Here is a 24,820-nt window from a genome sequence, read left to right on the forward strand (position 1 = left end):
GGTATTTTCTTACATTCGGCTTCCTTCTGGATCATCAACGTTATGTTTATGTTGTCAAATGTTTGCCTCCCCTCCCCAAAACCACACTGAGCCATATCTATCAATTTTGGCATTACCTTTGCCATTATTTTAGCCATTACAGACAAGAACACTTTATAATCATGGTTTAGTATTGAAATGGCCCTGTTTGAAGCTGGATCTGATGGATCTTTACCCTCTTTAGGTATTACAGCTATCACTGCTTTCTTCCAGGATGGTGGTACTTCTCCTCTTAAAATACTGTTAAACAAAACCTTCCAGATCTTTATCAGTTTTTTCCCTCCTAGCTTCCAAACTCCTACAGGAATAACATCTATTCCTGGGGACTTTCCTGTAGATTGGTTATACATCACAATTTCATCTCATCTCCTACTACCCTAACCGTTAATAGTTGAGCCTCATCTGCTTCTAACCTTGGCATATTTAATTCTTCCATAAATATTTCCATGTGTACCTTTTCTTGATTTCCATATTTCTCTGCTTTATATAGACTTTCATAGAATTTCTGAAATATTTCTTATCCCTCTACAACATCTTACCTTCCTTATTATAGAAACAAAACAGAATGAGTATGCTCCTGCACTGGAAGCAGTAGAATCAATAAAGAAAACTAATATGGATTCAAGGCAGCCGCAAACCCCAGATGAACACTATTTGTTGCAAGTAGAAAACACAGTGGTTGAGCACTTTGGTTCTGATGATGTCTTAAGAGACAAGTGCCATGAATAAAACCATATTTAAAAGTCTCAGTGAATCAGCTGTTGATGCACACACCTCCATTCTAGACCGATCACACTAACACGTAAAAAATGTCATCAAACCATCTGCTGAGTGAAGAAATACTTGCTCAAACAGTGAATAAATAAAAAAGTTATATACTGGATGCCCTTCTTTTCAATTCACTATAAATACAAACACAATAATTTAAACACGGGGGATTGGCCACATTTAACTTCAATTGACAAAACATCTCACGTTGCAACAAGCGATTTTGCCAATCACCTGAGAATGCATGTGCCTGCACCTGTTCTAAAACGAGCAAAGAAAACTTCTTAAAACCCACACAGTCCAAGATATGCTTAGTCAGCCCAATTTTTTAAATAATGTTTGTGAATACTGAACATGTTTTGGTAAATTCCCTTAAGAGAATTCTTAATTTTTCCAATATGGTATGCTTCGCAGGTCTCATAAATTGCCAAATACACCACTCTGACTGATTATCTCCTCCTATTCTCACCTGAGATAATCTTACATGTCCATAACAGAGGCAAACTGGTGTTAATATAGGGACAATATTTAGAGTGTCCAAATCATCACACAGAAGTAGGGACCAGTTCTTCCTAAGCACTTCTTGAATGTCCCTTGCATCTAGTGAGTAAAGCAAGATTGTGCTGGCACAATTGAAATCACATTTGTTTTCATTGGTCGTCACTGTATAGCCCTTCCTATTAATAGGCACATATTTCTCTCTCCAACAACCCAAATGTCATTGTGGACCTGATTGAGTAAACTAATAGGATAATCATGTTCCAATAGCATTACCTTAAGCTCTTCAAACTGCTCACTACAATCCTCATCTTCCAAGAAGAGTCTCGAAATACGTATAAACTGACTCTTAATGATCCCCTTCTTTGGTGGTAGAGGTGACAACTTTTAAACAAAAGAAATATGTTGCAAAATGTTGGCATTCTATACATTTGCATAATACACAAACCTCAGTTGCTTTTGATCAACTTAATGTCCAAAAGGTTCACTTCTTCCAGGTTTATAGTGGCTGTAAACCTGAGAAAACTGGTAATGTTTTTTAAACACTCAATGCATTCCTCCAGACCTACTTTTGATCCATCCCACTCAAGAAAAAGTTCATCAAGGTACTTATAGTACCCTATACATCAGTTGAACAGTGGAAGCTTAAAAACAGTCAGTTCCCACCTTATCAAAACCATGTTGGCAAATAATGGGGCGCATGCTGCTCACGTTGCCACACAGATGTTTGACTGAAATATTCTCCTATGAATATCAAAAACTTGTTGTGCAGAACAATTTCCATAAATTGCACAACGGACTTAATGTCACTTGTGGGGGTGTTCCCCATGTTTTAACACCATGTCTTCAAACAATTCCAACCCATCTTCTTGTGGAATGACAGTGAATAAACTCTGCATATCACAAGTGGCTAAAATAAACTTGTCCCAGGACTGAATGTTCCTTAATTTGTTGAGCAATCCCATGAGACTTGAATTACATGTGGGAAACCTTGGAACACCTTTTTGAGTTTTAAATCAACAAATTTAGCTAAGGGCTCTGTGACTGAATCACTGGGGTCAGACATGTTTGAATGTATTTTGAGAATTCCAGAATTTTAGGTACGACTGGGTGTTCAACATGTAAAAAATCAAATAGACTGAGATATAGTGTCAAATAATAATTCAAGCACTATCTTGATGCCTATATAAGCAATACTAATTTCATTCAGTGAAACACCGCTATATACACTGTCATCCTGTAACAGTTTCGCAAGTCTCCCAATGTAATTAACCTGGTCCATAAGTACCAGGCCCCCTCCCTTGTCTGGCTTTATCCATGCTAAGCTTCTGTTACTTGTGATGTTGTTTAAGAGAAGCTTCTCTTCTCAAGATATTATTTTTTTTTTATGCTTGAACAGAGAAGTGCCCGGATCTCTCTCACACACTTATCGTAGGGTGTAAGAGAGGGTTTGCTGTACTTCTTCTCTTAAAGGTGTAATTACCAGAATTAAATCCCTAAGGACAGTCAAACAAAATCTCAAAGTTTAGTTTATGAGTGAACAGTTTTAAGTCCAACAATGTCAACATTTGCTCTTTTGGAGGGGATGAAATTATAGCTCTTTTAAAAAAAAAAAAAAAAAAAAAGCTTGTGATGTTCCAACCTGATCTCAAGGTCCATGAAGTTATAAATGTTGGCACTACAAAACTTGGTAACATTTACAGCACTCTCATAACAGCTTTCTTCCAACTGAATTGCTTCACAACCACTCAGATCTAAACCTAGTTCGGGTGATTGCTTCATGTGTTCCACTGTTTTCCCCTCCTCTCCTTCTGGGGGTTTGTGGACATCAAATTCCAGTAACTGGTCCAGCCCCTGTTCTCCAACCTCTCTGATCTTCTTAAATGGGCTACTTCTAAGGGGACCTCTGTATGTGGATTAACTCATTGTTGCTCCTCATTCCAATTTTCACCTGTTGGGTCACCTGGGATTTAATCCCCCTCAGTCTAGGTGGTACCAGGTAAACGGTTTTGTTTTTTATAATCTAACTCGTCCCTTACCAACTTTCGATGCTTCCTCTTTTTGATGGAACTCAATTTACTATCAATAGACAAACACTCTGTTGCAATCTGTTTTATACTTGTAAAACTACAAATCTTAAATGATGGACTCAACAAGCCTGGAAACCTCTTTTATAATAGAGGTCATAAGCCGTTTAGAGAGATCAAGGGGGATGCAATGGCAGTATTACTACCATGGTGAAATGTGAATAATGTAAATATTGTCCCTACATTAACTCCGGTTTGTCTCAGTTATGGATATCTAACATTATCTCAGGTGTGAATAGGGGGAGATTTAATTGTCAGTCAGCCACAGTGGTGTATTTTTAGCCATTTGTGAGACCTGCGAAGCATACTGTGTTGGAAAAACTAAGACTTCCCTTAAGAGAATTTATCAACATGTACAGTATTCAAAAAAGTGATTTAAAAACATGCTGGCTAAGCATTCCTTGGACTGTGTGGGTTTTAAGTTTTCTTTTCTTATTTTACAACAGGTACAGGCATATACATTCTCAGGGGATTAGCAAAATCGCTTGTTGTGACGTGAGATGTTTTGGCAACTGAAGTTGAACACGTCCATCCCCCGGGTTCAAATAATTGTATTTCAACTTAATGAATTAAAAAGAAAGGCATCCTATTTATAACATGTTTATTTATTCACTATTTGGTATGTGACAACATTTATTGAGCAAGTATTTATTCAGTTAGCTGATGGTTCGATGAAGTTTTTTACATGTTAAAGTGTGACTGGTCTAGAATGGAGGGGTGTGCATTAACAGCTGATTCACTGAGACTTAAATACATTTTTTATTCATGGCACTTTGGTTTTGAAGATGTTTTGTGAAAAAAGTGTTCAGCTGGGGTTTGTGGCTACCTGGAACACGTTAGCTTCCTTGTTATAGGCTCCCTAAGCATGGCAACAGCCATTTCTACTTTCTATTCTGCTAAAAGTTCTTGTGCTCTAGTGTTTTTATCAAAAACAGTTGTTTAACAGCAATCTTTCTAAAATGTGTACATTATCGAGGTATTCCCTTACAATCTCTGTTGAGTATGCTGCAGTTAATCCTCTTCTTGTTCTGTGAGACTCCCCTTATTCTGCAATACTTTAACATTTGCCAGTCCCACTAAATACTTCTTATGTACTAACCATAGCACCCTTTCTTTTATTTCCACCCTATTTATAAACTCCACCTTAATTTTATCCCACTCCCTAGATATATTTTCAGATGTAATTTCTAGCTCGAATACCTCCTGAATAATCTCCACTACCCATTCCTTAAACTCCTTGCTTTTCAACCGATAAGTGGGAAAGAGCAAATGCCTTTCATTACCTTGTGTTTTTATATTAGTTAGAACTCCTACCACTGAATTCACATCTTCCATGCCAAATATTTTCATAAATTTGTTAAAAAAATCTACCCTCCTCTGTTATACTCTCTCTTCTGAGCCCTCCAGACACATCTTCACTGATGCAAATCAAATTCCAGTCCCCACCTATATGTAATATTCCTTGCTGAAAAACAGCTATTTTTCAGAATTTTCTTAAGCTCCATTACAGTACTTTTAGGTGGAATATAAATACATACCAGTGTAATCCTCCACTCTTGCCAGCAGCTCCCTCAGCACTACAAATCTGCCATTATTATCTTTTTTTATCCTCTTCTATTACTATTGGAGCTCCTCTTGCAATTAATACAAGTACGCCTCTTTTCTTTTGTCACAGGTACTTTGCTGAATAACCATCCTGAAAAGCTTTCTTTACCAAATTCACATGTTCAGTTCTTTCCAAGTGTGTCTTCTGTAACATAACTATTTGCCCTCTACTTTTAATATAATTCACTATTCTTTTTTTGTATTTATCTGCAAGACCAATGAGATTTAAAGACATTGCAGAAAGCATCATTGTATTAAAGTCACCTTTTATGTATAACACCTTTGTTGTTAAATGTCTAGTTCCAGCTTTTGTATTACATGCACACACTGTTTGACAGGTTGAACTTTTATATAGTTGTTTCTTGTCATTTCCACTTGAGCCTATGTCACATCTTACAAAATGTTATTTTATTGAAAGCCCTCAAAACAAAAAAAAAACTATACCAACCTAAAAGATATTAATTTAATAGTAACACACAAAACTATGTACATCTTCAAATATTGAAGTTTTACCCTCCTAATAGGAACAAAAGTCCCAAAGTGGCATCCACACTCAGACTTGAGTTAACCTAAAAGAAATGTTATTCGCGCTACACAGCATGTACTTCTGCTAAGTGCTAACTAGTTCTGTTTTATCTTTACATTTCTCACAGCTGGGAAAAACCCTGAATGCTTTCAGAGATCATCTATTAACCAGTTTCTCTTGTCTTTTTTCCCCAGCCAATCACTCTCCAACAGACTTTAACCATTTTCTCTTTATCAGACTGGTTCTCATGTCTCCATGGAGACAGTCAATTTCTTTTTATCAGACCTGTGGGCCAAATACAGAATTGCTACTAAGCATGCATACTTATCATGCATTCATTTGCTAGAAAAAAAGCCTCATAATATTCAATATTCTTTTTCATTTACTTGCTTTCCCTTAAAAACTTGTTACTAAAATCAAAGGTCCTTAATCCAGTCACTCCGCCATGCAAGAATGAGAAAAAGCACATCATTTTTTGTTTTTTTCTCTTTTAACCAGGCTTTTTTACATTGCAGTGCCTGCAAAACTTGAAGAAAAAGAGAAGGGGAAAAAGACAGCAGTACCTATTTACAATACCCAGCATGGTTAAAAATAAATGAGAAAACTTTACTCATAAAAAGAAAACTGTACAACATAACAATAGTACTATTAAGAAAAAAAATGTTTTCTTTACTTGCAGTTAACTTTCCCCCGCTCTTCCCCTCCCTAAAGCATTTTTCTGAGCATTAATGACAAGGAGTAGGGCATATACTTGAGTCCTCCCACAAGTCCAATAAATTCTGAAAAAGTTCAATATTTCCAGATTTTCTTGTTCTGTCATATTTCACAAATATAATTATTGCACTGTAATCCCACATTAAGTTGCCGGTTTTATTACTGCTCATCTCCATCTCCCAAATCCTCTTTGCTTCATTTCTAACTTACTCATGATTATTCTAGTCAAAATGCTCATGTTCCCTTCCTTCTCTCCAACATTTTCTATTGAAACAGTGGAAAAGGTTTCCTCTGTGGTCTTTATTACCAGAACAAGAAGCAGAACCTTCTTCTGTTTCACAGCTCACTTTTTGTTGGACAAACTACTTCCTCCTTAGCATGTACTTCATCAAAAAATGAAGTTGTCCCTTCAGGGAAGAATACCTTGAAGACAGCTGGGTACAGAAGTTTGAATCTCACACTTGCATCTTGATATTCCTTGAATAGTGGAATGAATTTGCTCCTTTTCTGCCTAGTGTAAAATGAGCAATATTCTCCACAAACAGTCTGCCGTCTTCCAATTTTAATATTTTGTTCTTCTGCCACAATTCTGACAGAATCAGCTCCTTGTGCTGGTAGGGTTGCATCTTTACTATTAAAGGTTTAGGATGCTTTCTCATTGCCAAGTTTGGAGCATACACAGTATGGACCCTTTCAACTAACAACTTCAGCTGTGGAATAAGAGTTCAGTTGCTTATTCGTACATTTATAAAATTAATGCAGTCTATTCCTTCCAGCTTCTCTGGTGCAGCTGAAAATCTCAGCTTTTCCCTGGGTGCTCCATCCTCTAATTGTATTAATTTTTTAAACATCTCTTCCTGAGCAATCTCATATTCAGCCAGCCTTTTCTTCATTTCAGCCTCTGATTTTTGCAGCTTTAATCTCATCTGAGTATCTGTTTAAAAGATTCTTCCATTTTTTCCCAGCCTTTTGTACTGATATACTCCATCAGTGTTTTGTTTAATTTAACCACGTCTGTATGCAGTTGTCTTATATCTTCCTGCAAGTTACTAGAAGTCATGCCTGGAGGTTGCATTGCTTTTTGCTGAACAGCTGCAGAATTTTCCCCAGTCAGTGTTTCTTTCTCATTTTTTGTAGCAGATTTTTTTCCAGGTGCTCTATATTTCCTTTTTCTATGCATTCAGGCAGTACACTTGCTAGCCAGCTACTGAAATTTACCCATAGACACAAAAGTCTTATTGACCTTCTCTGTTGAGCTTCTGTTTGAGATAAGCTGTTTGAGATAAGCTGTTACTCAATGTGCAGCCATCTTGGAAGTTTCATCAATTTAGCCTTAATATCATCAGGCAAAGGCTGAAGGTGAAGCAAGAATAAACCTTAACACAGAACCAAAGGTGGCAGCTCTAGAAGAGGCATCAGCTGCGTCATAACTACAGTTAATGGAATGGCAAGCTACTTGAGAAGAGGACCCCAAAAAAGAGAGGGCAGAAGGCTTGCCCTCAGAATATGGAAGGTCTGAAATAACTTGAAAAGCCTGAGATAGAAGGGCGAAAACATACCTGGTCATAAGGTTACAGAAATTCACAGCCGAAAAGGCCACAGTAGCAGCAGTGTACACCTTTTTGCCCGATCTTTCCACTGTTCTACTGTCCTTGTCACAGGGAAACAGTTTAGTAGAAGGCAAAAACTTGGAAGGTTTATCATAAGAAGCAGAACTAAGAGGGGTCAGTAGATTGACATTTGTAAAGAAATTTACAATCATCAGGCACCTTATAAAACCTGTTTTTAAGAACAGGGGGCATGGAATCTGTAGTCTGAGAAACAGCTGAAACAGTGTCCAACAAAACAGCAAGAACAAGAGGAACAGCAGAGGGCTTAGGAAACTCCACTTGGAGGAGTTCATAATATCTTTTCTAAACAGAAACCTGGGTGCAGTCCTACTTAAAAAATTCCATCATATGAGAGACAGAATCCCTAAAGGAAATCTCTTCAAAAGGAGATTCTAGACCAATAGAATCCTCCTCCTCAGAGCCATAATTGAACAGAGAGGGAATCAGGGAGGGATAGGCTAAAGACTCTTCATTGCAGTCCAAGTCCTGCTCCCTAGGCCTCTTAAGAGGAGTACAGGAATAAGGGAGAGGGGCAGGAACAGAGACATCCTGAAGAGACTTCAAAGCCATAAGAGTATTAAACAACCTGTGTGCAAAATCCTGCCATTTACACTGAAGATCCTTCGGTGCAGGGGAAATATCCTTGGTCTTCTGCTGCTTCTTTACAGGGATGTCCCCCTTATAAATCTTAGGAGGTTTAGACCTCCTGCTAACAATCAATGCAATGGGAATCCCCTCCCCAAAAAGAATCTGCAGAATACCCCTCTGCCCCTCAGATATTATCGGCTGCACCTAAACATTTGAAATGTACATCTGCAGAGCCTCCAAAGACATGCGAGAAGCCAGATCCATGCCAGACTCTTTTCGTGGAAGAGTAATCCAATGAATAAACTGGGTGATCTTTGGGGCTTTCACTAGCCTCAAGAGAGATGCCTAGGGGAGGCAGTACAACAGTAGAATCCGACCTAACCTTTTTGGCCTTCGTAGTGGACAGCTGACCCTCATCTTGGACAATTCTCCCATCATACCCTGTGCCAAAAACCGGGACAAACACCTGGCAAATATGGCATGACATATGATCGTGAGAAGGACCTAAACAAAACAAGCACCGCTTGCGACAGTCCTTGTGGGGAATCTGTCTCCCACACAGACATTTCCCTTTCTGGAAGACATGTAACCCCACAAAAAGTAAGATAAGAAAACAAAAACCTTGATTGGGACACCCATCTAAAATAACTTCATAACCAGTAGACTAAAGAACATTCAGACTGATGATGATCGAAGATGGCATTTGAACCGATAGCAAAGAAGTTCTGAGAAAGGTATGTCCATACGTCACCTTTATACCCTAAACTGTGAGCAGGGAGCATACACGTGACATACAATGTCCCTGTTACAACCTAAGGCTTTGGTATAATGGCCGGATCTCAGGGCACCCTTGGCAGGGAATCCCTAGTCTAACGAACACTGTAACAATGATATGGAAGGACATCTACATAACTTCTGCCACTGTAACCATAATATTATCAGTTCAGTCCATACCTGAAGCTTACAAGCACAGATGAGGGCAAGCATTCAGAGGGAGCAGTAAACTAAGCCTTATGATTCACTTTTCACTTTGCCACTTCTCTTTGCTCCGCTCTCAAAGGGATTTCTTGGCATCCATTTCTCAAGCACATAAGCTGGTTATGACTACAGATCATATCATAATTCTCTAAGCTATGCTTAAATTTATACGTTTTACAGAATCTAAAAATGGCGTATTGTCATTAAGGAATAAAACAAGCAATATATGACTTTTACAGTGTTCTACAATTTAATGTATAATTTTACGACGCTGCTGGTGTACTCCTAATGGCAGCTTAATGAAATGCTTTCAGTGCATTGCAAGCCAGTACTACTACTACTTGTAGCTACAGATTTACCAAAGTTGGTACTAGACATTTCCAGGAATACAACTGCATACCATTTTCAGACAGCTATTACAAAGATAAATCATACTCACCACAGTAGCTGACACAAGATATTATACAAATGGGTAATGCAACCGTCTAACTTCTTTGTGTTAAAAGCATATCCTATGACCACAGCAAATTTTAATGCAATCCCATAGTTATGAAATTTTACATACTAAACAAAGGAAAGATATTTAGCAGAACTGTCCTTATTAGACTGCTGCAAGAACAGAGTCACTTCTTGAATTAACATACAAGACATTTTTGAAAACCCAATACACTACATCTTGCCAAGGTTTAGTAAACTACTAGCTACCTCTGGAGTAACAAGTCATTTAATAGTTTGGCATTCTGTAATTCTGTCATTTGTGTTCTGCATTGCTGCTTACATAAGGCATCCTGTCACAGCTAGCCACTTATAAAAGCTTTGGAACATTTCAGGGAGAACAAAACACATGAGGAGGTGGGATGCAGAATTTGGAGACAGTACAAAATGGACTTTCTAAATACTTGCATATAAGATGGTACTCTGGACTATTAGTACAGCTACTGTCATTAGACAAGTGGGAAGATGTGATACACTGCACTGTCAGGGTTTTGAGTAGAGCTGGATATGAGAAAGAAGGCATAATGAAGAAAACATGGGAGACAGCAAAATGTGAAAGATTGAAATCTGACTAAAGTATTGTTTTTGTACACAGATTGAGGAATCCTGGAACAATAGGAGCTTAGAATGTGGTGGGCATTGAAAAGTAGCAAACGGTGAAGAGGTAGCTACATAAGGTTTAGCAGTAATAATCAGAACATTCCATATACTATGACGCTTCTTTCATCAGTTTACCAGTGTTTCCATATACATTAAGGTAAAGTTAAACATTCCTGCTTGAAACTTGTTCATAGGTTTAATAGGTAAATACTAGGCTATCCGCCTACTGTAAGCCTAGCCAATAACAAATGATCAGAGTCAAACCTTGCACCTTGTATCTATGAAGTAAAAAGCTTAACCATTAAGCCAATCCTGCCCTTACCCAATTCTAGGCCATCAGTCTGTGGACTATTACAAGCCTAATCAATAACCAGATATCAGAATCAACCCCTCTATCTCTTATTTATGAGGTAAAGACCATAATCATTATGACAAACCCTCCCCTCATGGTATGTAAAACTGAAAGGGGTATTTCTTCTTTAAAATGCTTCAAAGTAATACATCTGCCAGTCCAAGCCTATGACAAGATCTGCTGTAATGATTCCTTTGGCAACACTGCCTTTTAAAAATGCAGTCCAATGAAGAAATACCAGTTAAAGATTCAAACTACCAGATGCATTGCCTTCCTTACATCATCAAAGTGCGACTACCATGAAAAGAAATGTTTTATTGTGCATCACATTTTTTGATATGGGAGGTACAGACAATCTCTGCTGTGCTAAATATTGGGGATTCTGTAGCACAGCACGGCCAAAAGCTGTTGATGCATGTATTAGGACTGGCATAAAGTGCTCCATTGTAAATTAGTGCAGCCATATTACTGGCAGCAGTTGTGTCAGAGAACTGCAGTGAAGGGGACACATTAGTAAACCTCACATGATCACAGTCATAAGAAAAGTAAGATATTCACAAGGCTGTGTGCACTCATGTGCAATGAAGCACCTGCAATGCAGACACTGTGACTAGGGCAAAGAAACACATCATAGCCAAGTGTCAGCATATTTCATCATTTGTATGGGGTGGAAAGGAAGACAGTAAAAGGTATAAAATGGAGGGATAGCAAGCACAGAACAACACAAAAGGGAAACTATAAGAAATATGAAATGGAGAGGAAGAAGAGTATACTAGTTGAGGGACAGGTGCCTTTTGATTTATATATATATATATATATATATATATATATATATATATATATATATATGTGTGTGTGTGTGTGTGTGTGTGTGTGAGAGAGAGAGAGAGAGAGAGTGTGCACGCGTGTGAATGTATACATGTATGAAGAGGAATGGTAGGTGGAAAATATAACAAGGAGTCTGTGTGGGATGGACAGAGAAATAGAGATGATAGCAAGAGCAGACAAATATAAAATGCAGACAGGTGGTATGGGGCACATGTGGTGGGGACAACAGCAGAAAGGCACAAACATACACAGGGTGGACAAAGGATGATGGAGAGGACTGGACTGCAAACAAGGTATGGGAATAACACAAAGGTCAGGAATACCTAGATGAGGGAATAGGGCAAGGTACATGGGGTATTGCAGATCAGCCCAAAGGACAGCCCACCAGACAGTCACCTCTGTGGTTGCTATCACAGGAAGGCTCCGTTTCTGATAGTACAATGGTCAAGGCTGGCCAGTCATATGATCCCATCAGCCATTCCAGGAGGCATTCAGTGGTATTAAGACAGTGATCTGACTGTTAATGTACCTCAACACAAACCAGTTTCTGCAGTTGACACCAGCTGACCCCATAGGACCACTCTGGGCCTCTCTCAGAAAAGAAGCCTCTGCTGTCCTCCAGAAAAGAGGCCACAGAAACCAGAAAGAATCCTTCCTTGTCATATTTGAAAGGATGGCCTCCATCTCCCTGATGAGAAGCAGACATGATGACCACTGGGCACTCAGCATCAGATACGTCTGATACTGCAGACACAGGTGCCCACCACTGCTCCTGTCTCTACTACAGGTGGACCTACAGAAAGAGGAACAGAACACATTAACACACACATATGCTACAAACAGTATTGTAACTGTATCTTGCAACAATGCACATAGCATAAGTAGCCACCCCCATCACCACCACTAGAAAAGGCAATCAATCCTCCTGAAGCAAACTTCCCTGTTTAGGTCAAAGTCATCATCTGTTATAAAAGAAACCAAGAATAACTTGGTACACCACTGACAGCCTATGGAGAAACAAGGAAAAAACACACACACACACACACACACACACACACACACACACACCCACACACCGCTAGAAAAATACAAATATACAATGCTTGCATTAAAAAATTTAGGCCAGTCTCCCTGGTGCTGGAACAGGTCAGTCTATTTGTGGCTGGACAACCCTAAACCAGAATGGATCATGCCTGTAGCATCACTCACTGTTCTGGCAAGCTGGTACCAGGCATCTATATCGTATAATGAACCATTGTAATGACCAAGGAAGCACTCATCAAAGTCCCAGTGGAACAGATGTAAGGGAAACGCTGGTCTCCGTCGCTCACTCATGAAGCAGAGACCCTGCTGTACAAAGAGCCTGAGGAAACCATGTTAAATGGGTGCACTCAAGGTGCAAACTGACAGCCCTGAGCACACGGCCACATGTTAGAACTTTATATGACGCATATTGTATGGCAGCAATTGTGTGCTAACAGAAGTATTGTGACGCTACTATTTTAACAAGCTCTGTGCATGAGCATTGTATGTGTACATATCTCATTACCACTGGGACAAGAAGGCTAATGTTGCTTTAGTTTGACATTACAATACTATGAGGCCAGTTGTAGTGCAAGATAAAGTACAGTCATCATATTACTAGAGACCACTTTAAGACAAGCAAAATAGAAATCAGGATTTCACTGAAGAAGGCACTATTACTTTGATAAAGGCACAATAAAAGAAGACAAGGCAGTTGAAAACATTCTTCTAATCTGTACAGAATATCCAGTGTGTATCAACATCAAGGACAGAGGATTCAATGAGTGTGGGTGAGGTAATGCAGCACAAGGGCATGGCACAACTCTAACTGTGGTGGAGATGTACTGTGACCTATGTGCACTAAGGACACAAGACAGTGAACACAACAATCCCTGTACACAGTTGACGGAATGCGTAGACATACAGACTAAGGGTGAGAACAGCAACACAGGCCATCAGCTCAGCAATGCAGGATCGTCACTTCTGTTGGCATAAGAGGGGGGGCACACAGAACACGACAGTGCACATCACTGTAGCCAGTAATAACTTTCTCATAGCTACTGTTATATATGCAGGGGTTAGTCAGTGGCAATCATATGCATGTACACTGATCGAAAAAAGCATAACCCACAGATGTAAAAATGCCTTGTCATTGGTCCACAACAGAGGCAACAGCTGAAAAAGGTCACCTACCAGGAGGCGGAGAAATTCTAGCAAGTTGTACACACATCCAGGTCAAGAAATGAGGTATTCCAGGACAAGGTGTGGTAGGGAGTGACAGAGGACATGAATGCTGGTGGATGCCATAATACACCACAGTACATGTGTGGCAAATGGTAAGTGATGCAGTACTGCATGCCAAGACCAAGACACAGTTTATTTTCATGGACAAGTCCTCCACAGGAGGTGAACCATCTACAGAAATTGACTGACAGAGCTGGAGAAGTTCATAGTATCCCTGTCTGAGAAGTGACTGGACCTCTCATGCCTGCCAGCAGTTTGAATTTTGGAGGTGGGCTAGGTAACAACTGACTGCCTGTGTACAAGATGCATCAGGTTAGTAATAGTAGGTGCTTTTCATTGGTGTAGCGTGCCCTGCATGTGAAAAGGCCATATGCAGTAAAACATCTATGTACATCTCTGCTGGTACATCCAGGCTGTGACTGCAACACCCTGCACCACAGGATATGTATATGCCAATATAGTATTCACAAATTGTGTCACATACCAAAGTGTGTGCCACATATGGGGGGCGAGGGCTGTACAGGCATATGTTCCACTGCCTCCACAGGTATCCTATCTTTATGCTTTCACAGAATCCACTAGTGGAGGACTCAGCACAAGAGAACAAAACATCTGATAATAGAGGATCACCTGTAACTCACAGTGATGACAACATGTATAGGGCACTTTCAAATGAAATTGTGGCACAGTCAGCAATGCTACCACTGGAGGACTTTCACACATCCCCCCACATACAAAGTGATGGTAGAGAGGCAGGCTAGACTTCTGTTCTCACAAGTGTTTAGCAATGGACATCCTTTAACATCAGCCTCACCAACGTATAACTAAGTCATCACCACAGATGACATCTGTTAGCCACACTGCTTCTAACATGAATGTAAATATCGTAGTTGAAAGGCATGGTCATGGGCATCATTGCCATGATTCCAGAGCTTTCCCTGACCTATGTACAACACCCACCATCAATCAGTAGATGTACAAGTCAATGATCCAGGGACAGAGCTGCCACACACACCATGACAGAATTAATGAATGTGGCGTATGACCTGTACGATTATGTGCAACACCTGCATGGCCCGTGGAATGACCTGGAGAACCTGCACAGTGACACAGAGTACAGAGACAGTGAGCAGACAGTGTTACTGAGAAGTGGCTCACTCAACATCCACTAGTGCATCCATGAGGCAGATGATAACCACTGTGAAGGCTGCCAGCTCAACTAGCTAGAATTTTGTAAATAATTCTAGGTCATTGTAAATATTAATATGATCTACAGGCGTATTTTTACAAATGTAAGAAAACTGTTATATGTTCTGAGCTTCAAAAATGTAACCACATTGCACCCTGCTGCAAGAAAGCTGATAAGTGAAGCATTTTGTGACTGTTTGATCTTAAGCTCAGAGACAGGATGTCTGGACTAAGAAATGCTTTCTTTTGTCTTAGGGCAAGAGTTAATTACTGGGTTTTTATATGTAAAGTGTCCTTTATTGCTGTGGTTTTCTGGCAGGTGCAAGATTACAAACAAATGTTAAATTTGGAGTTCTGTAAGCCTGGGAAACTTCAGCAGAGGTGTCAAAAATGATGTAATGTGAAATGACTCAGCAGTACTGGGTGTTATCAATTTAAGACTTTCTCAAAGAGAAATATTGAGCATTTTGGATTTTGTCTAGATCTGGCAACAACTCACCAGGCACTTGCTTGCTGTGAATGTAAGTAGTTTATTTAGAACTTAGTAGTTCTCTCGAGTCAGATAGGAATTTAGCCAGATTAGTCTAGCTGTTTATCTATATTTATGCCAGAGTTTTAAAACATTTCCCATGATTTCTGAACTCTGTAATGTCATTGTATTACATGAATAAGTATTGTCTTGTGTTTTTGTTATTTATTATTAAATATTTTAAACTTTTCAACTGAGGAGGTTTTGTGTAGAGATAATTTAAGCGCTTAGAGTACATTGCATGTATTTGGTGATGCTGTCCCATGCCACTCCAATAGTCTTGCTGCACATTCACACTTACTGTTTGGATAACAGTAATATTGCACAGTGAAATTGGTCACCCTTTGGGAAGGGCCTTATAGTAGCTAATATTAGAGGTTGGTGACAGTCGGTACTACCTTACAGTCTGGGCAGAAAGGGGGCACAGCTGGATACCCTGTGCCAACCTTTCCCAGGAGTATCTATGTGTCTGTAAATAAATCAAATCTTAAAAGTGTGTGTGTGTGTGTGTGTGTGTGTGTGTGTGTGTGTGTGTGTCTGTCAGCTACTTGGGCAGGGACACGAAGCACTGGAGGTTTCAGCTTGACCACTAGGCTGAGATCTGGACCCTATAGCTGTGCCAGTGGGGAGTCTTATTGGGGATCTGGAGAGAAAGGGAGAAACCCAGCCCCAAACAGACTGTGATTGATCTATGTGTGCACTTAAGGGAAATTGTACTTTACTGTGTGAATTTGTTATCCTTCCCAATGTGTATGCCCCTCACTGGTGCTAGTGGTGAGGACTGAGGCTCCTTGATTACTGGGCCAGTGCACGGGCGTCACAACCACCATCTTCAAAGGCTAAACATACACAGATGACACACATCATTGTTGTCTCTGGCCACTGTGGCCAACACACCTGGATGTGCCCTGTCTTATGGTCAAGCTGGATAATGATCTTCATGATCCTACTTGGGATGTTTCACCAGCCCATCTGCTCCTGGTCATGCAGTTGGACAGAGTTAATATCCTATATTGGCCAAAAAGAGTGCTATGCCTATATCTCTGGCCATCATCCAGGTTATGAGATAACATACATACAATGACTCCCAATGTGGGACAACACACTGTGGGCTCTTGTACACATTTTCAAAAGTGTTGCACTGCCTTTATTACAAAACTCATTAAACCCTGAATCAGTAAGCAAACACAATACACTTGGCCAATGTTCACAATATGGAAGCTTTAGCCTTTCAGTGAAGGATGTGATCTCAGACGACCTTCTCCCCCACCTGTTAACCGCCCGAGTGGCTATCACATCCACCTCCCATGACCCTTGAATATATGACAGTATGTAGCAGAGTGACTGGTAACAGAGATGCTATCTGTAAAAATAATGATGAATGCGTCCTACCTATCCTATGATATGTTTTGGGTAAGGCAATGGCTGATGCAGTGTGGCCAAATTAATGCAGAAATATTGCATAGCCTTGGTATGATAATGCATGCATCGGTTTTATTCTGCATTGTTTGTTTGCATCACGACTCAAAATTATGGCTCAGACACCACCTCCATCTGTTCCACAGTGTAGTGTGTCCAAATCTGCTCTGCATAAGATGCCACTGCATCATATTGCTTCAACGATTCTGCATCCTACTCCTCATCCAGTGCTCAACAGATCTCTCAAGCAGAACTACAATGTTCTCATGCTGCCCTAGTTGCTTGCAAGCTACCGTATCATGCAACCTGATGCACACCACAAGTATAGCTGCAGGTCTCAGGTGCATACTACCCTGTGCCACCTGATGCATCACAGAAGTAGAACTGCCCCTTTAGGAGACCAAACACATGCTCAGTACTGCTCCATTTCTGCAAATGTTCACTGCTGTAAGTCATCTCAGCCACAGTCTGGGGGTTTTGGATGGAGGTCATCATCCACAGTTCCCATGTATATCCAGCATCACCTGCAACATACAATGGTGGATATCAATCTTTGTGGCCTGCTTCCTATTTGAACCAGAACCATATATTCTAGCCTACATACAGGACAATGCGTGCACCTACCAACTAGATGATCCCAAGGGGTATCACCCTAGATAAAATGTTGGTACAGATTGCACTTGTGCTAGATGCAGAAATCATGGGACTGCTAGGGTCACATACACAAAACACATTGTATACGCTACCCTGTGCACTGCCACCATTGACAGATGACTGACTGGAAGCCGGTTTGATTTCTTTGACACTGTGTGGAACAGTTGGGGCCTTCATGATGATGTGTGCAAAAACCTATAGCTCCCAAAACATCAAGAAAACTGACTACACTGTAAAATGCCTGCACAGAGTTGGTTCTCTCCCCTTCTGTCTGTAGAAACCATATATGCTACCACTCGTGCATCAAGGAACTGATGCAGGATCTGCAAGGCTGCCAACCGCAACATTTCTAATGTATCAACTGTCAGATACTGAAACATCTTTGTTGCAAGGGTGGTCAATGCCACACATACTTTTGTGATTACAGCTATGGGCAGTCCACAAATCTCCACAAAACTCCATGTTTCAGTTAACAAGTCTACCAAATAATGTATGGTCTACCTGACCACAAAGTAGCAGTCAACAATTGCCTGGTCAGCCTTTGCATAAAAATGTTAATCATTGGCATGGAGGACTTTATTTGCATCTTATTATACAGTCATTTGCATATCATGTATAACATGTTATTTTTATACTAGCTTGTCTCTGAATCACCTCCTCAGCCCTGCACATCACCACTCTTTGCACTGTTTCACTTAATACGCTAAAGGTTTCTTAATTCTCCAGTCCCCATGTGAAATACAGCCCACTGACAGCATATGCACAAGCAATTAATTACTGGTCTACAACAAAAAAGTTGATAAAAGATTTCATAATGATTTTAAACAAATCTTTCATAATTTAAAATGTGAAACACAATTGGTGATCTCCTGATTTTAAAGAATCACTTCATGATTTCATGTGAAAGGTAAGAAATGAGTTAGCTCCTGACCAGTTGGTGCACTATTCAGTAATATGGGTTGCCTTTCATTAGTGACAAGCTTCTGAACTCATTCTACCACCAACTATTAAGGCTTCCAATTTATCTTTACTAAATGGCATGAAATATATGCAGCTCCAAACATAGTAATCAATATCTGTCTGCCAATGTACTGGGCTATTCAGTCCCTCAATGTCTACTTCTGAAAATGCAGTGGCTTTGTTTTCCAACTACTTTATGTCACTTACACTGTTTTGTGGGTTTTCATATGTGGACGAAGTTTCACTCCCATAGCCTTGAACCTCTGATTCATCTGACTGACATTCCTCTTAACTGTCTGTAAATCCACTGTGAACACTGGAGTATGGAGAGTTGTCAGGGACTGCCCAAATGACATCTTACAGCTCTGAAAGGAAAAGTGAACACAATGTATTACTTACTTTTCAATAAGACAGAACAAACAAATCAGGTTACAATATGGATAATTATGACCACTGTACCTGTAAATAAAAGACAATAACAAAAAAAGAAAACAAATAAACATGACACTTTGAAAATGATTCTGTATTGCTGGTATTCTCATAAAATTCAGAACTATTCTAAGGATGAATGTTTAAAGTCCTGTCTTCTAAAAAGTCTTAAAATTTATTCTGAACTGTTTCTTGACCATGCAAAATTATAAATTATTGTACACAAAATTTATCTGAAGACATTCTACAGTTGAGTATCAAGTGTGCATATATACCATGTCACCCAAAAATCAAGCAAAATAAAATAATATTTCCTAAGCCTTTTTACAATGAAGAAGTGGGGATGAAGACAAAAATTGTTTATTTAATTTTTATTATTCAGAGCATACAGACCAGGGTAAGAGAGAGATGTGCAAAGAATCTTAAGCAAAATAATTTACTTTACTAAAGTTTATTTATCATTGTTAAAATGAAACAAATACTCATACTTTTGTATTTTAATTCAGTTCTATTTTAACAGCATATGCCATAGAATAGTGATAGGACAGACTAGCAGCACAATCTGGCAATTAAATACATACTTTGCATCATAAATTGCAATATGACGGCAAGCCATACATGCCATCCAGCTCAGAACCAGGTAGCCAACATACTCGAACAGAGATAAAAGAACAGTCAATGGGAATCTTTAGAAAAGGGTAGGAGTAAATTACATTGAAAAAAAATGGAAATTGTGAGAGCAATACATGAGAAAAATGTTTTGCAGGTGGAATGCAGTTTAAGAGAAGTCAGGAGCTGAATAATTTATGCCATGTTACCTAGATTATAGGATATATAATAATGTATAGTATTTGTAAATGTGAACTTGTGAATATGGTTAGATTACTTTTATATAAATGTAAGTTTGCCTATGTTATAAGTGACAATTCGAAAAAGGTGCTTTAAAAATAGGTAGCCAGCACATAAATATAGTTAAATAACATGATCTTTCAGTATATGTAGATATATTCACACGTTGACCTAAAGTGTTATAAACATGCCCTCAGCCAAATAACTACTAATTTTCATTTGAAATGCTTTCAGAGTGGTCTTTTCCATAATCCATTATCCAGGGATTTAACATTCATCTACTATTTTGTATAATGTATAATATAATGAAACCTTTCAAAAGTGAACCTGGTCAGGTATGTATACACCCAGTGTCTTCACTGTAGTTAATAAATTAAGACACAGCTCCCACATTACTTAGCAGATAATTTGAAGTTCACCCTAAAATCTAATTATGGAAAATCTAAAGATATGTTGCGAGTCAACTTCAGAATCATTTCTAATATCTGGTAGTACAGTGAGCAAACCTTTTATGGATCATTTCAGGAGTATAAAAGGAAAAACACAAAATGTTCAGTGCAAGTAAGTGCATGGCTAGGGAAGTGGTGGAAAGGACTGGGGGTATTAGGACAGTATCTTAATTCAACCAGGACTACTCCTCAGCAGTGACCTCATAACATGCCTCCAACAGGTTTTCATTTAAACATTATCGTGGCCATGAAGCAACTTGAAACACACTGAAAAACACATGCTTCTCTGCCCTGCACACATCTGCTTCCATATATCTGAGCTGCCACATACATCCTCTAAACAAATACTGCCTCACAGGTCCCATGATATGGAAGCTGGTCTGGAAGGCAGAGTAAACCTCCTCTGTACCTTATGAAAGAACGCCATCCCAGAATCAGTCTGGAGTCACCATAAACCTTAATGATGCTTCTTAGAAATGATATCACCAATATTTCAGTCCAAGTTCTACGCAAACATTTCTTTAATTCTCTAAAATACAGTCTCTTAACAGCTTGTGAACCACCGTACCAGACAAATCTGTCTTCTACATGGTTCTCTGAAACTAGAACCCTTTCCTACCAAGGAGGAGGGGGTATTAGCCAGGCTACCTCTTGCAGTTATAGTCCAACACTAATATCTTGATGTAGTCATAACAGAGCTATTTTAAGGTGCAATACTAAGACGCAAAGCGATAGCTGGCAACAATATATTTTAAGGTGCAATACTAAGACGCAAAGCGATAGCTGGCAACAATATGCATAGACAATACAATCAGTGTCAATTGCTTAGTAGATAACACAACTGTCCTTTTATGCCATGAAAAAAAAAAATCAGAGGCTTGCAGGTTCTATCCACACAACAGAGTCTTGAATTCATTCTCCAACACTAAAATGCAGCATAAGAGTAATACTGCATTCCTGAGATGAAATCCTTTAACATAAAATGTTAAACCAGAGTCCCATTTGCCTGAGGTGGTCATAACTCAGAAATGTAAAATAAAAAAAAAATCACATTGCACTTATGGAAATGACTATGGGGCCTTTATTAAAAGCAGTACAAAAGAATGACAACAATAACTTGTATTACAACTAGCATTCCCTACACCCCCCCAAAAAAAACACAGAAAAGACACCCATACAATAGGCTCAATATTACAAAATGAAAATGCATACATTTCAATACTAAACAAATCAGCATACACCAGGTTGTGTTATGTTTCAAATTACTAAACAAAACTATTATTATCTCATTTATTATTGCAAAGTAGCATTCCACATTATACATATTATTTGGAAAATGTGGCTGAGGTAATCATTTATCCATTCTCATCTAAAATCCCCTCTTCAGAGCATAATACATAACAAAATACTGTCATAAATGCCACTTAAGTATTGCGGTAACACACTACCCTCTAAAATATTCTGGGACACATTCCCACATTCTTTATAATAGCAGAATCTCTTCTCATGGATCTTATATTTCATGGGCCCCTTTCAACATTATACCCTTAACTGTAAATTCCCCAAAGAAGTCCTTCAAAGTACATCTGTCATGAATTTCTACTGACAGTCCCAAACTCCTTCCTCCCTAATCTAGCCAGCCCTTCCTTCAGACCTTCATGTACTGAGGCTGAAAATGGTCTTTGGAAAACTATTTTTATTTAATCAACAAATGAGGAAAAAAGCAAATGTTGCACTATTACCATTAACATGTTCCTTATTACAGTTCATCATTAGTAAATCCACCAAGACATGAAAACAGTTCAAACAATGGGAGGATTTATATATGCCTCCCAAATATGCAACAAGTCTACAAATTTAGGATTTTTGCATACATACTAAATTTTTCCTCAGGCAGATAAATGGCAACTGTTTGAGGTGTAATGATGAAGACAGACATACCTGGGAGCATTTGTTTTTGGAATGCAAGTTGAAAGACTTTATAAATTCCCTAAAGAGTACTCTGTCAGGAATACTGGGTGAGCAAACAAGTGTAACTAAGGAAATTATTTTTTAGCTGGTATACAGGATCTGAATTGCCTAGTCATAGTAAGGCCTTGTTATGTTTAATTCTGGTAGCTGCCAAAAAAGCAATTACTAGAAAATGGAAATCAAAGTCTAAACCAACTATAACTGAAATGGTGAATAACAGACAGAAGATCAGGAAGTGGGATCTTTAAAAAAAAGTAGGAGTAAATTACATACAAAAAAATGGAAACTGTGAGAATAATACATGCAGAAAAATGTGTTGGAGGGTGAATGAGGATTGAGATTAGGCAAGAACTGAACAATTTATGTAATGTTGGATTGACTGTATTGTATAAAACACTATATGATGTTTATAAATGTGAACTTATTAAAATGCTCCGATTAGTTTTATATAAATGCAAATGTGCCTATGTCACAAATGACAGTTCAATACAATTTAAAATAAAATAAAAACCGTTTAAAAAAAAAACAAGACTTGAAAGCAGTTCAAGACAAAATAATCAGAACAGATTATCAGCACAGAGTGAAGTCCAACATATTCTAACTTGGCACAACTACAGACACTAATTTGGACTATTCCTTCCAATCATAATTCACATTTTTGATTGACGGTAGAAATATGCAACTTGTACAATACTGATGATAGGTATGACATTTCTGCATATTCCAACCACAGTACTATGTTCCAATGATTTTATCCATGCAGTTACACAAACACAGCTATTTCCATTAAAAAGCATGTAAAAAAGACAAGGCAAAACTAGACAGACATATTTACTTCTCTAACTGCTTCACACAGGCAAGCAAAGTTCAAAAATATTTCTTTGTTTTATAACAAAGCAGTACTATTGAGCCTTATCAAGCTTGCAGCATATAGTTTTTGCATACGTGTTTTGGGTCTGAAATACAGAAATCCATTTTGTCAGTTGTAATGTCTGAAATAATTCTGTTAGAGAAAATCCATTTGAGACATTTTTTATACCACTTCCTCCCATCTCCCATCAATTCTTTAAAACTAACCTCAGTTTCTTTAAATGTTTTTATAAACTCATTGACCTCTAAACGAAGCATTGCACATTTCCATCCTTTTTTCCTTACCATATGTCCCATACTTCTCTGTACTTATGATCAAATAAATGTTTTCCATTTTCCTTTCTCCCGCCTGCATTTCCCTTAAAAAAAACTCCCCAAAAAATAAAATGACAAGTTGTATGACAGCCAACACACCTTCAATCTATACAATATTCATCAGTAAACTATGTTCAGTCTTGACTTCTAAATTCAATGAAAAAAATTATCTTGTACTGCTTTTTCTAAAACGTACGGCAAAATATATACTTCTGCAATATAACTACCCAATCCTATCAAAAGTATTAGCTAATTCTCCAAGGACATTTAGAAACAGCTCTACTAGTCCACTATGCTACTCATTTTCTCTAAAACCTGCTTCCAGGTCTGAAGTGCTGCCCCTTCCCCAAATTCCATGCCCAAGGTAGATATATGCTGCTCATCGATCTTAATACATACACTACCCCCCTTTTCTCCACACACTGTACTCACCTTCACAGACTAAAGTCTATCCTAGCACATTGTCACAAACCTCTATGATTAGCCTATCTCCTCCTACCTTTAGCTAAGTATATCATGTCATTGGGGTACTAACACTTGTTCAAACAACACATGCCACTCGCTAAGTTCAGTTTTACTTTCTTCACTACAGCATCAATACAACATGTAACCAACACCAGACTAATACCCCTGCTCTATACCCATGGTTTACACACAGCTTTGCTACACAATTCCTCTCCACCAATCTACCATCAGCCTTATTGCTGACAAATGTATACTTCCCCCTTGCTTATCTGCTTTAAGATACCTAGCAATGTAATATGATCGATTGTATCAAAGGCATTTTCAAAGTCTGTGCTAACTAGATATGCCTCCTTTCCCTAATAAAAAATCACCTCTGCTGTCTCTCTTACCCACCATATTTTCCTGCTCTTCCTCTATCCAATACCCAGTTTCTTCTTCAAACTTACTGTTGCAAGTCTTAATCAGTTTAGTCTGCACAACACAAGCTATAGTCTTATAGGCCATGTTAACTGAAGAAATGGTCTTTACCCTATCATCTTTTTTTTTATAAAAACTATATCACTCCTTAAGTGTTTTTGCCTATTTCTCCATCGCTGTGCCAACCCATTCTAAGCATAACTTAATTACTACCTTCATTCTATCCTCAGCAAACTTCACATAAAATTCATATCATATTATGATGTAGCTGCTTCTTGTGTAGTCCATCCATTAGCTTAAATACCAGTTTCACCTCCTCCCAAGTAACTACCCCAATGCTTTGTCCATG

The 24,820-nt window shown here is 38.7% G+C and overlaps 1 protein-coding gene across 2 annotated transcripts in view; it reads right to left on the reverse strand.

The window, feature by feature from the left end:
• The window catches only part of LOC122797179 (D-threo-3-hydroxyaspartate dehydratase-like), a 1,365,126-nt gene that overhangs the window by 1,307,119 nt on the left and 33,187 nt on the right, over window positions 1–24,820 (reverse strand). For both annotated transcript variants that reach the window (XM_044065998.1, XM_044066000.1), the window contains exon 2: window positions 18,914–19,071. In XM_044065998.1, coding sequence (XP_043921933.1) covers window positions 18,914–19,062 — 149 coding nt within the window. In that variant the 5' untranslated portion in view covers window positions 19,063–19,071. The remainder of the gene's footprint in view (window positions 1–18,913; window positions 19,072–24,820) is intronic.

This window comes from Protopterus annectens, chromosome 3.part0 (genome assembly GCF_019279795.1).
Source record: "Protopterus annectens isolate FY-2018-M chromosome 3.part0, PAN1.0, whole genome shotgun sequence".
In the NCBI taxonomy this organism is placed as follows: Eukaryota; Metazoa; Chordata; order Ceratodontiformes; family Protopteridae; genus Protopterus; species Protopterus annectens.